The sequence below is a fragment of the Phodopus roborovskii genome, unplaced genomic scaffold (assembly GCF_943737965.1).
Source record: "Phodopus roborovskii unplaced genomic scaffold, PHOROB, whole genome shotgun sequence".
In the NCBI taxonomy this organism is placed as follows: domain Eukaryota; kingdom Metazoa; phylum Chordata; class Mammalia; order Rodentia; family Cricetidae; genus Phodopus; species Phodopus roborovskii.
This window is the reverse complement of record NW_026126515.1, coordinates 9,765,391-9,781,746: the sequence shown is the minus strand read 5'-3', so window position 1 is coordinate 9,781,746 and position 16,356 is coordinate 9,765,391. Positions and strand designations below refer to the sequence as shown.

General features: G+C 38.9%; 1 protein-coding gene across 23 annotated transcripts in view; it reads right to left on the bottom strand.

Moving 5' to 3' along the window:
• The window catches only part of Nrxn3 (neurexin 3), a 1,441,261-nt gene that overhangs the window by 775,719 nt on the left and 649,186 nt on the right, over window positions 1-16,356 (bottom strand). For all 23 annotated transcript variants that reach the window (XR_007835231.1, XR_007835232.1, XM_051196126.1 and 20 more), the window contains 4 exons: window positions 13,376-13,495; window positions 4,554-4,935; window positions 3,008-3,198; window positions 2,058-2,231 (listed from right to left, as the gene is read on the bottom strand). Coding sequence is in view for 21 of the 23 variants with exons in the window: in XM_051196126.1 (XP_051052083.1) it covers window positions 2,058-2,231; window positions 3,008-3,198; window positions 4,554-4,935; window positions 13,376-13,495 (867 nt within the window). In the remaining 2 variants the exon portion in view is untranslated. The remainder of the gene's footprint in view (window positions 1-2,057; window positions 2,232-3,007; window positions 3,199-4,553; window positions 4,936-13,375; window positions 13,496-16,356) is intronic.

Here is a 16,356-nt window from a genome sequence, read left to right as displayed (position 1 = left end):
AGTACATTTCTGTTGGACAATACAACCTGAGGGTTGAATTAATTCTTAACTTTTTAAACTGAATAACATAAGGCATGATTTTTTTAAAAAAATTACTCTTTAACTAGTTCCTTGTGATTTCTTTAAAAAAAAAAAAAACAAAGCAATGCTATTTTTAAGCGTGTGGGGGGACATGCATGTGAGTGCATGGTCTGTGGATGAAAGAAGCAAGTATTGGATACTTGGATCAAGTGTTATAGGTGGTGGCAAGACACTTTATCTGGGCTCTAGGAACTGATTTGCATCCTGTGTAAGAGCAGGATTGCTTTTAAATCCTTAGCCATCTCTCTAGCCCTGTCTTGTGCTTTTTATTATGTAATTTCATACTTGAATTTAACTAGATATGGTACGTTCTGAAAGAAGCACAGCTACTGCCATTCCCAAACCTTCAAAAGTAAGATTCTTAACTTAATGCTAAATACTTCATTTATCTTTGCATTGTCCTTTTAACAACTGAAGAACTGTGAATGGACCAGTAAGTCCAAACAATTTTTTTTTTTGAGTAAAATGAAATTTTGCAGCATTTTTAGGAAAACACAAAATGGTTACTTTTGTAACCTAACCTCTTTGTTAGTTTCCTAGGTTTGATTCCCAACCTCTTGCCCATCACACACACACACACACACACACACACACACGTACGCACACACGCACCCACCCATGCATGCACACATCCACTCACACATGTATGCATCCACCCACACACGCACATCACACCATATTTATGGCCATCAAAATTAAAAACATATTTTTGGTTAAAGGAAAACAGGAAGCCGATCACAGGGATGACCCTTCTAATACTAAACCAACACAGACAACCGACTCAGGCAAAGGGAAACATCTTTTTTAAGCACAAGTTAGCCTGAGAAGCATTTGTGAATTTCTGCTTTAGGGGAATGAGTTAACTCAAAGGCAAGCTGCTTGAAAAGTAGTGTTCATGAACTTGAACACAGGAAATGAACGAACAGTTTTGATATGGAAAATGAGAGGTGGATGCAAGGAAACACAACACGTTGCACAAAGGACCATAAGGCTCAGCCAGAGGAATACTTAGATCTTTCTGACTGTAAGGCAGGCAATTCCTTTACCTGTATACCTATAGCCACTTCTCTGGCCAACTGAAGGCGGGAGTAAACCCAGGATGCGTTCACTGCTGCCCTCTACTGGCTGACACTAAGTTGTTCTTAGAGTCATCATCAATGTCTACAGACAAAGGCTGAGCATGGTTTGTTGTGCAGCGTGGGTAGACATGCAGTGCTATTATGTGTCTCACATGAGATAATATTCAGGAACAATAATCCCACGTTTATCCAGTACCCACTATTATCAGGCATTTTGTTTCTTTCTGATTTAGTCATATTAGTTTTGAAGCTGCCTGCTATTATCCCGTTTCACAAAGAAAGAAAATGATTAATAAATTACCAGATGTCACCTGGACCTTAATCCAGGACTTCCTACCATGGGGACTGAGGCTATTCCTCTCCCACACACTGGAGACTAACAAGCAGAGCCTGATCCAGTAAGTACTCAATAAATATTAGATTCCTTCCACCATCGTGACATTCTGACATCATTTCTCTTTCTCCCAATGGATTTACATCAATAATCCAGCTGCTATTAGCCAAAACAGGAAGCATTTTATGAATGCAGACATCAATCTGGACTCTTTGCTTTGTCCTTTACCATTATTAAAATAGAAATAGAAATCTCCAGCACTCTTTCAGCTGCTATGAAAATAAAGGCACAAATTGGGAGAAGCCTGATGCCCATGACAGGGAAGGCACTTCACTGCCAAGGATGCGAACCTGGAAGGACATCTGCCAGCATACCTTCTTAGAGCTTGTGACACATGTCTGGCATACTCAACCAGTGACAAGAGGACACAGATGGGATGCATTACTGGATTGTGAGTGACAATGACAAAGGATGGGTGAACTGAGGAAGGAGGCACTGGCAGAGCAGCAAGGAGGCTTGATGCTTGTGGCAAGGCTGTGCCTTAGGAAGAAGAGAGGTTCTACCTTCACAGCCTCGCTCCATCTGGCCGCTCTTGTGGAGAGCATCATTGATGAGATCCGGCAGTCGCCCATTCAAGTCCACAGAGGCCAGACAGCCCTGAAATCCATCCCGGGAGGCCACAAGCTTCGGAAGGTTGCTGTACATGCCCTGAGCTAAGCCAGCCATGTAGAGGTCACCTAGAAAAGAAAGCACAAAGTAAAGGTGATTGAGTACAGAAAGGATGTGGCAGACCTATCCACTGATGCTTAACACCTTAGACTGTTCCTTAGATGATAGTAACACAACCATGGTGTGTAGAGGTTAGGTAAAATAAGAATAATTACCAGACCCTCTAAACTATCAAAAAATATATCTTCATTCATCTGTGTCCAGAGCTCACAAAGTTTGAATCACCATATCAACTGTCTGCAGTAGATCCCTAATTAAAAGAAGTCAAGATTAACATGTTCAACAAAACAAAGATGTATTGAGTAGGTTTTACATGTTTGTTAGAAATATGATGAAAGTTTTACAGACATCCCATCAAAGGTCTAACCACCTATAATGAGAGTAACAGCTATTATCTTCCTTTTGGTATATGTATCAATATACAGTACTAAGTATGGCCGAGTCATTGTTACCGATGTCATCCAGGCAGAAATGACATACTGAATCTGAATCTTTCCCCCCTCTATTAGGGATCCTCCCATGTCTTGACACAGCCTTGACTTCTCATCTCATCGTTCAGACTCCCAAAATACATTCCTAATATTGTCAGAGATCATGAAGCATTCGATGCACGGTCTGTATGGAAAATGGGTAAGTGGCTTTGTGGTATCAGTCAACACTTCTCTAATGCAATATATGTGGTACAAAAAATGTGACTGAAATTCCTAACCTGGAGCTTCCCTGTGGAAAGAACTTTTCTGTTGAGAGAGGGCCTCTAAATTACAAACTTCTGTAAAAGAATTACCTTTCAAATCCAGATTTTTGGCACCATTGATGACCTGAGTGACTACCTTGGTATCCACTTTCAGGCTGTGGGTATTACTGTTGTCCCGAGTGATGACGACATTGTGCCACTGGTTGTCATTTAGGGGGCGGTCACTGTTGCCTTTGATTACATTGGGACCATTGCCAAGATCAAACACATAGTGTATGTACCTATTAGAGACAAAAAACACCAAAGCAAAAAACAAAAAAAAAAAGCACACAAACACAATCACTTCAGGTACCAAGAAGTAGTTCAGTGACATAAATATATCAAAAACAAGGGCATCAAATCTCAGGTGCTAACCTGGCATAACATAGTAATTAAGTATACTCCTAGTAATTGTAAGGTCATATGTCATTTCAATTCTATATTCACAGACTGAAAGAGTCATCTTTCAGTTTTTTAGTTTTTTTTTTTTTTTTAGTCAAGACTTTACAATATAGGACAGGTTGGCTTGGAACTTATAGTCTTCCTTTTATAGACTCTAGTACTGGAATTATGGGCATGTACCCACACCCAGCCCAAAGTCTACTTCTTTAATGCTGCATAGGAAGCATAGGAATATCTATATTTATTTACTACCCTACAAGATACAAGAGAACATCAATAATAAAATCCAGTCAATACTGAACAATGTATTGTTTATTTGAAACAAGTCCTATGTTGACATCAAATTTGCTATCTAACTGAGACTGGATGAAACTCACAATAGTTTATAACGCACTCTTGATCTGACCTCAGTCAGGAAATGAAGTAGTAGCTCAAGTTATTAGCCAGACTCATGATCTCAGTCAGCTGGCGAGAATGGCATCTCATAGAGACAAGATCCTCTTGTTTCTATCACGCCACTGTTGTACTTACAGGCATGTACCATCATACCCATTCAGTGTATGAACTGCTGGGATTGAACCCAGGACCTCATGCGTGGTAGACAAGCACTCTAGAGAACCAGCTACATAACTAGTTCTGTCTTTGTTCTTATTTCACTATTCTCCAATATATTACAGCAGAATAGGAGAAACAAAGAGAGGTTTAAATATTATAATGTTAGCCTCTGCAATTTTTCCAAGTTGGGGGAATTTGTTTCCATGGTTTTCAATAGTAAGGGATTGTGTCTATGCTCTCCCCTTAAAATAAAAATTATAATGCTAATAGTAGTGTCAAAAAGTAACTATGTATCATTTCTTACTGTATATCTGCTGATTATAATTAGTAATACCCCAAAGATGTGTACAATACACACCATAGCCATAGCTTATATAAACAAGCTTACCTCACAATACTTTCAAAGAACTGCATATCATAGTTAAAACATAATTGAACTATGTAAAATTTCATTAGATAGCCTTAAGAGTCCCTATCCTTTCTGGTCCTAGTCATTTTATGGATTTTTATTATTTATCAAGGAGGATACTAGTAGAGACAGGGTTTAGAGAGTAAATTGGGTAGTTTGCTTCACAGTCATAGTTTGTAAGATGTTTCAGTAGGTATAGCCAGCATCACCCAAGTGATTTTTCCGACTTACCCCTTGACCAGCTCAACTGCAATAAAATCATTGCCATCGCCACTATTGAAGAGAATGAAGCCATCAGCGGAAGTGGTCTTGAACTGGAAAAAGAGGTGCATGGAGGTGTAGGCCTGGAGGGTGGCAAGGGTCAGGTAGCTGCTCTTGGTCTTAAAAGTGACAGGGTCAGCGATGATGTTCCTCAATCCAAAACGAGCCTTCAGTTCACAGTAGTCAATGTCCCCATTTTTGCACAAATCAATGTAGAGCAAGCCATTGAACATGAGGCTCTGAAGATGACCAATGAAACTGGAAGGGACCACAGAGATGTAACGCTTCTCAGTCATGATACCAGTTTCAATGTTGTGGAACTCCAGGCGGGTGTGGTCTCCCACCATTGTACCTGTAAAGCAGTAATGGGGTAGGAATGAGAAAAGTCACTCTGCATGCTCACATCTCTTTTACTCTCACTTACAGGGGGAATATGTTTCCAAGTTTTTGAGCTCTGTTCCAGAAAACTAAAACCTCATGACAACTAGTGTACACATCTGACCTCGGTCAAGAAGTGAACTAGTAGCTCAACTCAAGTTATTCTCCTGACTTGTCAGCTCAGTAAGCCGCTGAGAACGCCATCTCACAGAAAGAAAACTGTGAGCGTACTGAAAATCTAAGTTAAAGGGCAATGTCATTCATTGTCTTCATTCAAGAAACAACTCAGGAGGCAGCAATAGGCAGATCTCTGAGTTTGAGGCCAGCCTCATTCACAGTGAGTTCTGTAACAGCCAGGACTACATAGAGAAATCCTGTCTCAGGAAGAGAAAAGAAAAAGAAACAATGGAATATATTTTCCATGACCAACATTTTTTTTTTAGTATGTCATTACTTTGTACTTATGAAGCATTTTTTTTTTCTTTTGTAAAACATCTGTTGATTTTATTTGTCAACAACTGATCGTGGCTTCCTAAACTTAATACCTACTCTCCCTTCCAAAGCTACACTTTATACTTGAATCCTGCAGATGGGATGAAGCTGGTCGTAATCAGGTGGGACTACAGGTTTCATCTCTAGTCACATAAGCATAGACTTTGATCTAAACAGCAAAACTGTGGTCCTTGAAAGTTGGTTTTTGTCTAAACATCTCAACAACCAAGCTTCAAACTCACAGTTGATCACTTCAAGGTGAGACCTGAAAATAGCTATTTCTAACAAGTTACAAAGTCACCAACTGATGGATAATTTTTAGGGAAGGTGTGTGTGTGTGTGTGTGTGTGTGTGTGTGTGTAATGAAGAGAAGGCCATTAATTTGAAGGAGAGCAGGGAAAGGTAAATGTGAGGGCTTAGAGAGAAGAAAGGGAAGAAGGAAATGTTATAATTACATCTCAAAAATAAAAATGCAAAAACAAAAAGGAAGGTTCAAGAGAAAGTAAATGAAACAAATTGTTCCCTGGGTGAGAGTCTTAGGAGGAGGTATGTTGATTCCACAGATAGCATGGTAGAGTTCCCATGGGAGACATCAGTTCAATCAAACAAAATGGCCTTCTCATTCTTAAAGTTTCCCATGGAATGAGGGATAGTCTTACACTGTACAGTTAATATATATTTTATGGTATGTGCTGTGGTCAGTTCACCTTTGATGGACAGTGACAGAAGGCAAGAAGACTGCAGGGTTTTAAGAGGTGCTCCTGCCAGGTCTTGTCAGAGAGTGGGAGGACAGACAGGCTTAGGAGTGTGTGACCTGATATGTGAGACCTCCAACTCCTGATGCAAAGAAGCTCATGTAACTGATCTAAGGACCCATTCTCAGGGAATCCAAATGGCAGTCATGCAAGCTTACTGGATGACACTCAGCTCCAGAATATTTGCCCGAACAGTGATAAAATCATATCGCAAGCAAGTCTTGTTGAGGATTAAGAAGAAAGTTTGGAATTCCTGGAGGCTATACAGCAACCAGAGGGCAAAGAACTGACCTAGAGAGACACCAACTCCAAAGGTTTAGAGAAAATAGAGGAAAACAAACATCACTTGGGTGTCTACAACTAACCTTAGAAAACATGGGATTTTGAAAAATACAGTAGACATCTGTTCACTCTCAGAGCTACTCTGAGGTGAGTTTCTAACATTTGCTACCAAGGGAGGTCCAGTTGATTGACACAGACAGGCATACATTTTTTATGGCCTTCGTGTGAATATAGTGAGAGTAATGGTAGTGAATGAAAAAGGGGTTTGAAATAAACACAGAGATGGAAAATTTAAAAACAAAATCAAGGAAAACATTATGAGTATAGGCAAGAGTTGAATTTGGCTTCCTCAACACTTCTACATAAAATACATACAAAGATGTAATGAACTGTTTTCTCACACTTGGCATTGAAGGGGGGAAAGGGACCCCCATCTGATAACCCTCTCCTGTGATACAGTCACCCCCTGGTTTAAGAAACTCCTAGAATTCCTTTGTATAGTTTTCTAAGAGGGGTGATAGAGACTAAGAGATTAAGGAAGTTTACAAGGGAATCCATGTGTTCATAGCCCACTCCCTTAAACTATCTATTTCTCTTAGTTGGATCAAAGTAGCATGGGAAACACCTAGCCAAACCCACTGATCCACAGTTTTTGTGCTAAAAAAAAATCCAGTGTGGCTCTTGTGGAGATGGTCAGTGTGACCCTGAGTTGGTTTCATGTAAGCAATCTGTCAAATTCAGAGGCTTAGTCAAATGAAGCTCTTAGTTTACTATTAGATATTCACTGATAAATGACATTTGATGTCTAGCCATCTTTCTCTCTCTACTGGTCCAGAATTTGAGTATCAAAAGGGAAGGGTGGGCCTGTGTCTAAAAGATTCAATCATGTCTGAACAATTTATTCATCTCTTTGGATTTTAAATATAGATCCTCTGTCCTCAGACACAAGCTCAGAAGTAATTCAAAGACTTGCAAATGAGCACAGAGATCATTTGATGAGCTTCTTGGTGGTGTTTTGACAACTAGTGTCAAATTGTTCTTTTAATATAAGCAAAAATAAAATAATGGTGTTCATTAAATAAGTTGTAGTTAGAGCAAAAGTCAAAATGCAACATAAATTTGTTAACAATTGAATAACTAGAAAAATGAATTAGGATATGAAATTACTTCATTTTGACAATTGTATTAGTCATGAAATAATACCACCTAAAATTCACTTGTTTTAAAATGGTGGAGCAAGACACAAGCACCCTACACAAGTTTGGCCCTATCTCTTCATAGCAGGTGTGGGGACTGGTACAGAATGTGCCAGGAAAGGGCACCACAGACAACCTGCTTGGAGTCACAGGAACTGCAGGGTGGTAATGTTACTATCTGTCCTCACACTGTCCCATACAAAAACTTCAGAGTGAAGCACTAAAAAGTAACGGCAATCCTTTGTGATCCAAAGAGTTCCAAAGGGAATCAGGGAAGCAATTTTAAATTCAGCCGAGAGGTTTCTGAAAATTTTCAGATAATGTAATCTTCAGGACTGAGCACTGAGAAAATTCTACCAGAGAAACTAGTTTTATAAATCAGAATAAAAGTGCTCAGGATATTGGTTGAGATAAATGAGAGACAGAGGAAAATGTTGGATAAGTAGGACAAGAAACAAGCAAAGGGCCGGGCAGTGGTAACACACACCTTTAATCCCAGAACATTGGAGGCCGAGGCAGGCAGGTCTCTGTGAGGTCAAGGCCCAGCCTGGTCTATTGATCAAGTTATAGGACAGCCAGGGTTACACAGAGAAACTCTGTCTCAAAAAAACTAGATAGATAGATAGATAGATAGATAGATAGATAGATAGATAGATAGATAGATTGATAAGTAAATAAATAAATAGTAAAGAAAAAGAAATTTAAAAGGGAATTCAAGAGCAAAGCTTACCCAGAGTCAGAGGGTCTACAATGACTTAGGGGGAGGCTATACTGCAATTCTAAGCAGGAGGGAATCTAGCAATGTGAATACCCAAAAAGAATTGGCTCAGTCACTAAAGAAACTTATCACCACATACCTGTTATACAGATTAAAGCCAACCACACACCTCGTACAAAATCCTCCTTTACTGCATGGGATACAAACATTTAAAAAGCCCTGATTGACATTTGAACTTCCAGCAAACTAACCAAATGTTACACAACAAATCTATGTGTGATCTAACTCATATTAATAACCAAGAACTCTGTACAAGATAATATCATCTGAATTCTGTGTGTGGACCAAACTTTTTTTCTTTACTTAGTGATAAGTGTATGCATACCTCAGAATAGCTGCTCTATATATCAGAGGAAAGAAAAATGACTTGGGTAAACGATAATAAAGAGAAACGAGGACTACCTATCTCTATATGCAAGGTATTGTGCTAAGCAGTCCAACTGTGGCATGTGCCATTACTACCATTAAGTTATGGGTGACATCATTTTGTTGCCTTAGAGGTAAGGATATTTAGTGTTCAGAGGTGAAGCACTTTGGTTAAGGTCCCAATAGGCAATAGGGTGGACCTTTAAACTGAATCCAAATGTGCACAGCACACAAACCATATGTTTATATGTATACTCTAATATCTTTGAAGGATATTGTGATTCATATTCCATATCCTTGCCCTGGAAAAGCAGTATATAGAATTGATCGGCTACAATTGCCAGGTAGTAACTGTAATAGCATCCACACTTCTCCCTAGCCTGGGTAACATATGCCATCCCACCTAATTCAGGATAATTGGCCATCTTTCCTAGAACAACCCTGTTGCCCAGGTCCTTAGTAGCAGTCACTTCCATAGTTCATTGGCAGGTGACAAGCCATCCACGTATTACTCCTCAGAATGAAGATGAATATAAACCCCAGAGAACTCTGGCCAGATCTATAATTTCACATGAGGCCAGAGCACACAGTGGATGAGTTTGTAGGCTCTAGGGATACCTTCCCTGGGTTTGAACTCCAGATCCTCGGCGTGGTTCGCCACTTTTTTACTCTTCCATTTCCCGCTTGTGAAATGAGTGTGAATTTGTCAGAATTAAGGGCATCAGCACATACACAGTTTTAGAAAGTGTCGAGGACCTTAATTCTTGGCTAATAGAAATTACTCTGTCGTCCCCCTTCTCCTTTCTTTGAATGGTTTAATCATTGTTCTTTTACATTACAAGCAAGCTCTTTTTTCTTTTGTCTTTTTTTATAACAAATGGACCACTCTAGTGCTTTCTGGGAATCTCGTGGTGTACAGTGGAGGCTGAGTTCAGCAAGCATCAGTGGTATGATGGGAGGCAGGCAGCCAGCTCATACTTGAGGGATCAACAGGAAGGAAATAATTTCTATGGCCATTTTTTTTATATGATTCCTGGTCAAGAGTATAAACTCAGCAAAATAATAATGATAATAATGAAGATGATGTCAGTAATAATAACATTGGGAGACTCTGGGAGAAGGCACTAGACTCTCTATAACTTCCAAACATGGGAGAGTAGTTCTGAAAAGCAAGGCTTATAAAGTCTCAGTTAAGGGTTTTCCCATTTTTGCCACAATTCTCCAGCCTCACTGGATCCAAACATGTTCCTCTATGTTTTCAGCACGTTTTAAAAGCATGAGCCATAAATGCCTTATTCTAAAATAAAATTAGGCAGTTAGTGCCTATTTAATTATTGGTGATTAGCAATGTACATTAGCTTACCAAAAGCTCCTAATGAGCCTTGCAATAAAGGTCTACATTTTTTGACTTAACCTTTCCTATTTTCAATTTGTCAGCTTTTTATTAACATAAGTAATAAGTTGTTGTTGGAAGATTTTGACAAATTATGTTTTATTCAGACTGTAGGTGGAGGACAGAGAAGTCAGTTTGGGTCAGAGCAGTGAAGAGAGAAGTGAATTTTTATACTACTAAGAAGTTCTGGGACAAATGTGTGGTTTGAACACATTAGGTTGCTAGTCTGGGGAACATAAAGGAAGTAAAGCATTCTTTGAATTTGTTCTTAATAATAGAAATCTAGCCCAATCAATCAATCAAGCCTTATTAACTGTCAACTGAACTTAATACTTTTCCAAGAGTACAATTATAGGATAATAAATGAAAAATACCAGGTTGGAGACTATTTCTTTCTTGGCCTTTGATAACATGTGAGCATGGCCTATTCTTTATGTCATGTGTACAGACTAGTTAGAAATTTGGCACACTGGGGAACCATAAACAGCATGAATGGAATTACTAAGTATGCCAATAAGACACCATTATTATCGTGTATATTTTAGAGCCATTGCCTGATTTTTATGAATTCTCTAAATTAAAAATAGATTCCCCAAACCTCTTGTTACTGTTAAAAAAATAAATAAATACAAAAATGAAAACACCAAACAAATTCTCTTTCTCTCCCAAATTTCTTTCTACTTCCAGCAGCACTGAAGTAGGGGGTATGGCTGAAAGAAAGAATTCACTACTTTCAAATAAAATTACTGGATGGCTTGGACATTTCATGGCTTAGCCCTATGTTCTAATTGCTAACGCTAATAGAAATCACAGTACATAATTGCCTTTATTCCAAAGGCTCTACAAAAGAACAATGATCAAGGCAAGGAATTACTGTACCCTTAGTTCTGCAATTCTTTGTGACTGTTCTAGGGCCTGTGTTTTGTGGGTTTTCAAGATAAAAGGAATTCACTGCTGAGGGAGATTGGAGTAAGATTGCCACCTAGTGGCAGCAACTGTTCATAACATGCTGTAAATTGCCCCATTCTGGGATTTAACCAGGCAAATCAAGAGGATTTAGTGAGGCTCACAAACATAGATGGCATTTGCAGGCCTCTGTCTGATCTCACAACTCATGGAGACAGTTTGAATAATTAATACAGATTGAAACTGGCTTCCAAACAACAAAGGCCTTTTTTTTTTCATCTCATTTTCTATATTCATTTCATACTACTAAGTTTCCCGTAGGTTAGAAAGTGCTTCCAATGACTGAGCTGTGTCTTTGTGGAACTTGAGTAAATAGGATCGTTGCTGTGGCTCTGTGTGCCTTCTTTTTCTAGGTAGGCAGAGGCAGAGGGCTGTGGTTGACATCCTGGCATGTGTCCCTCACCTCCCCCTACTCACTTCATTATGTTTTGGCTGCACTGGAAAGAAGAGTAACCATTTGCTCTCGGTGGACTGTCAATTGCAGCCGCGAACTGCTTCCTTTTAAGAATCACACAGATGTGGATTTGAAGATGCATTACACAGCTCTAACTTTCCCATTCCTCTTCAGTAACATGACAATAGGAACATTGATTTTGAAGAGTGTGTTGGGTTGCTGGAGATGAAAGGAACTGATAATTATAAAACAGCTAACATTACATCTAATATTGACTGGATATATGCTGTGTGTTTTTCCTGTCTAGAATCTATTCTCTCTCTCTCTTTCTCTTTCTCTCTCTCTCTCTCTCTGCATCTCTGCATATGTGGGCGCGCACGCGCGTGCACACACACATACACACTCACACCACACTATACAACACCACACTACAATTATAGATTCTAGAAATAGTGATAAATTAAAATTAAATTTTAGGACCACTGTCACAGAGCATTTATGATGGAAAGAACCTTAAAAAAATCACAAAAGTTCAAGTTTAAAGATGGGGAAGTGTAGAAAAGGAGATTTTGCATATCTATCCCAAAGGCATAAAACAGTTTTACTGGCACTGATTGTATTAAACCCAGGGCTTCTGGCTGTGTCAACTGCCTTGTTCTTCACAGATGGCACTGGTGGTGACAGCTGGGGTTGCAGACTATATTAGACAAGGGTCAGGAATAGTGAGTGGCTTCCCAAACATCCTACAGGGAGTTAATGTCGAAGCTAGATCAGATGATGAACTTGTGATGCCTCAAGTTTAATTTTCTGTGTGCTTGGATTCTAGGCTGGCAACTGATTCAGGATCATTGCCTGATTGATTATAACTATCCATCAAATTCTGAGGGAGACTCTACCTTCATTAGCCACTCATAAGTTCTCCACCCCAGTTGCTTGCTTTCTTGTCTGACAATTATAATCCTACCTACCTGCACCAGAATCTCAAGATACATTCTTAACATTTTCAAATATCAGAGTTCTTTTAATCTACTCAGTTGGTTTAATAATAAGAAATGGACAATTTCTGTGTGCCTCTTATCTTCTATGACTCCAGCATATTGCTGACATATAGCATGGCAGCAGGAAGCACTTGCACATTGCGTGGGACTTTCAGGGTTCCTTTACATACACATGGATTCAATCATTTACACATCGCCTTTCTAAACACAAATCTGCTATGCAGAGGATTTGCCTGTTTGAGCATCACTGTGTGCCCACTCCGTCCCACAACAATGATTGGCACACAGTAGGTACTTAGTGAATAACAAATAAATGAACAGCTAGTTAAACCAAGCATCTCCAGCACCTCCTACCATGCACTCTTCTAGCACTTATTACATTCTCTGCAACAGTCTATATTTTTGCACTTTCTCCTTCCTTCTAGTAAAGAGGGATTTGTGTGCAGTGGAGAGAACAGACATATGGGGGAGGGTCGATTGATCAGGCATTTTCAATTATTAGTGACAAAGGGATGTATACAGCTCCACAACTCTATACTTGTTCTCTAGGCATAGACTCTACAACAAAGAGAGAGCCTCATGAGAGTGATAGTGCAATAGTGAGACAGCTACATACTACAAGTTGAAAAAAAAAAAAAAAAGAATTGTGAAATACAGAGGAACTCAGCCTTGCCTGTGGCTGGCCATAGAGAGGAGGATGTATAACTTCCACTAAGCAAAACAGAAAGTGTAAAAAAGGGAATGGCAGACAAGACAGTGAAAGCAGAAGCAAAGCCCACCATAGTCACTCTTACCTTCAGCCACGTCGTCATCCACTGTTAACTTAAGGCTTTTTCCTCTCCGCACTACCCGGACGGTGTGCCACTCATTGTCATTGAGCTTCTGCCCTGCATACAGGGTCTCAGGTCCTTTGCCTAAGAATGGTGGTAAGTGTGGAAAGTTAGAGCCAGTTCTCGGTGTACTGTTGAGGACATCAAGTTTGTCAAAGCCACACTGGTGCACATGACCCAGGACAGCCACAGATATCCTACTCCCATTATTTCTATAGAACCCTCTACAGTAATCTACAGAAGAAGATATTTCAATTACAACATGAAGGACATTCATCTATAATGAAGGAAATAAGTATCTCCTTCATGCATAGTTACAAGGTCTTAATATACTAAAAAGACTTACTAAGATTTACAGCAATTGCTAATCAGCTGGTATTTGTTTTGTTAAGTCTCAGATATCAGAAATTTATCATTTTTTCTTTTTATTAGTCACTTGCTTCTTTAAGCATAGTACAAAAGTGTGGCTTTTACAAAATATTTACCAAGTGTGTAGGAAATAACTCTTCAAGTTCTATTACCCTAACTTGATATTTTCACTAGCCCACAGTTCTATCAGAATTTAGCAACCACAGCAAAACTAAGCAATACAATAGAAATTGTGTCTAGGTTTAAACATTTCATTTAATACCTCTGGAGTAATATGAGTGTACCCAGGCTTTTCTCATTGTTCATCCTCCTCCAAAAAACAAAAACAAAGTGAAACAAATAAACAAACAAAAACCCCAAAAGATCCAAAGAAGAAATAAACTAAATTTCAATATTGAACATGTACAGCTCAAAATAGTGCTTCACATATAAAGTACCACTAGGTAAAGGAATAAATTAAGTTGTCTCAAGAGAACCCATGTTAAGATAGTGAAGATGAAATTCAAGTTAACTCTATGAGGGGCATGGGAAGCAAGGAATTATGGTGTTTAAAAGCAAAAGACCCCAAGACAAGGAAACACAAAGTATTAAATTGCTCCCTTTAGCAAGAGAAAAGAAATGAACTTCAGAATGTGAGTCATCATTGACCTAAAATGGAAATCTGAAGACAAAGATTTCAGAGAAGCTGTGGATTTAGACCACGCTTCTCCATCCAAGGCACAGAGCTCATCCATGCAGAAGCTGATGATCAAGTATTGCTGAATGAATCAGTCAATATGTAGGCAGCTTTATGCTTAAAATGACTTAAATATATTAAAATATGTAATAGAGGAAGCTATAATACTCTATTTTGGAAAGAAATTAATACAATCAGCAAGGCAGAAATCTCTAGGTAATTCTAAGTTGTACTTTTTAAATATTGACTAATTAATATTCCTAGTTTGGCTGACTGCAAGAGTTACAGAGATAGTTAAAGTTTGAGAGATTTTTCCCTTGAAAAATAAAGGCTTTAGAGTGAAGAATTTTAATTGCAGCACAGATTTTTTTTGGTATGTATCTATCATCTAACAAGCAACTCAAATGAATAAGAATCTTGAGCATTCAGTGACAAAACTTGAGTTGGAGTCAGTGAGCCTCAAATCCCATACCTACGGCATGAAATGGTTCAATGAATCTTAGAAGAAGTTTCTGATAAACAGCTGTTATATAATCTCATATTTACCTCTCTCTGTTAGCTTGAATTCACAAACTAAAATGGAATCTCCACTTACACTTCAGCACACAAGATAGGCCCATGCATTATCTTCTTCAGCTCAAGCCTCAGATGGATGCAGAGTCCCCTTTCAGACCACTCACTGAGAGGACATTGGGGGGGGGGTGGAGGACCACACCATGGGTACATTTGATAAGAACAGCCATCTTAGAACAAACAATCTACCTTCGTGTTTTATGTTTTAATCCTCTTTATTCTACATACAAATGCTTCGCTAAGAGAGAACAAAGCAAAGATGGTTGTGGAGAAAAGCGGCCATGTAAGTAGAACCGTTACAGATATGAACTATTTAAAACCTCCCCTCTAAGGGAACATCTGTCCTTTAGGTGAGTTTTTTTTCATATCACTTAATTTTTATGATTGGGTCCAAGATAAGACACAAGCACAAATATAGTCAGTTCAGAACATTGGTACCTAAGCATCATGTTAGAAATGTAAAGAAGCTTTCTTTTTGCCCAACATGTTTTCAATGAAGCCAGCATTTTACAAGTACAGCATTTAAGGTATCCAGCAAACATGCATGGAGGACAGACTCAAACACAAATATTCAAATATCCACTCAACTTTAAAGCATTAGAATGTGGCACCCTACAATTAAAATTGTGGAAAGATTAAAGGAAGTTTCATGCCCTGCTATTTCCAATACCACTAATTTTCATTATTATAAGGGTTGGCGAGGGGCAAAAAGTCACATCAATTTCATTGAAATGACAGGGACTCTTGTCCAATATTCACTTTCAAGTAGCAAGCTGATAAACCTCAGAGAGCTTTTGTAAAACTCATCCTCTGGAAGTGAAATGTCAATCCAAAAGGTCAAGTCACCATGCTAGAGTTTTAAATTAGTTGCAAATTTCAGCAAAGTGAGAGGGTGTGCTAAGTTAACCTGTAACTCACAAAGGAGACTCCGTTGGCAAGCAATGCAAGTCGAGGCTTACATAAGCCAAAAGTTGAAACACACAGCCATAGGCTTGCAAAGTTTAAAGATGTCCAGAGGGGATTCCCACCTTCACCCCCACCCACAAACTGGTCACAACCAGTCAAAAAGCCAGTGGGACAATGATAGTAGAGTTCTTTCTTGTAAGTAGAGGGTGCCCCCAAAAGGAAGAAGATGGAGAAGACATTGTTCAAGGTTGAACTGAAAATGAAAAATACCAAGAGCTAACAACCTCCAATCCAAACACGTTCTGACATTGTTGTCTCTGCAAAAAATATAAACAAAGATGATTATAATCTGAAGTGGGGTACACATTGGATGTATATGTTGACAAGTTTCTCTTCTTCCATGGTATATACAAGAAATATT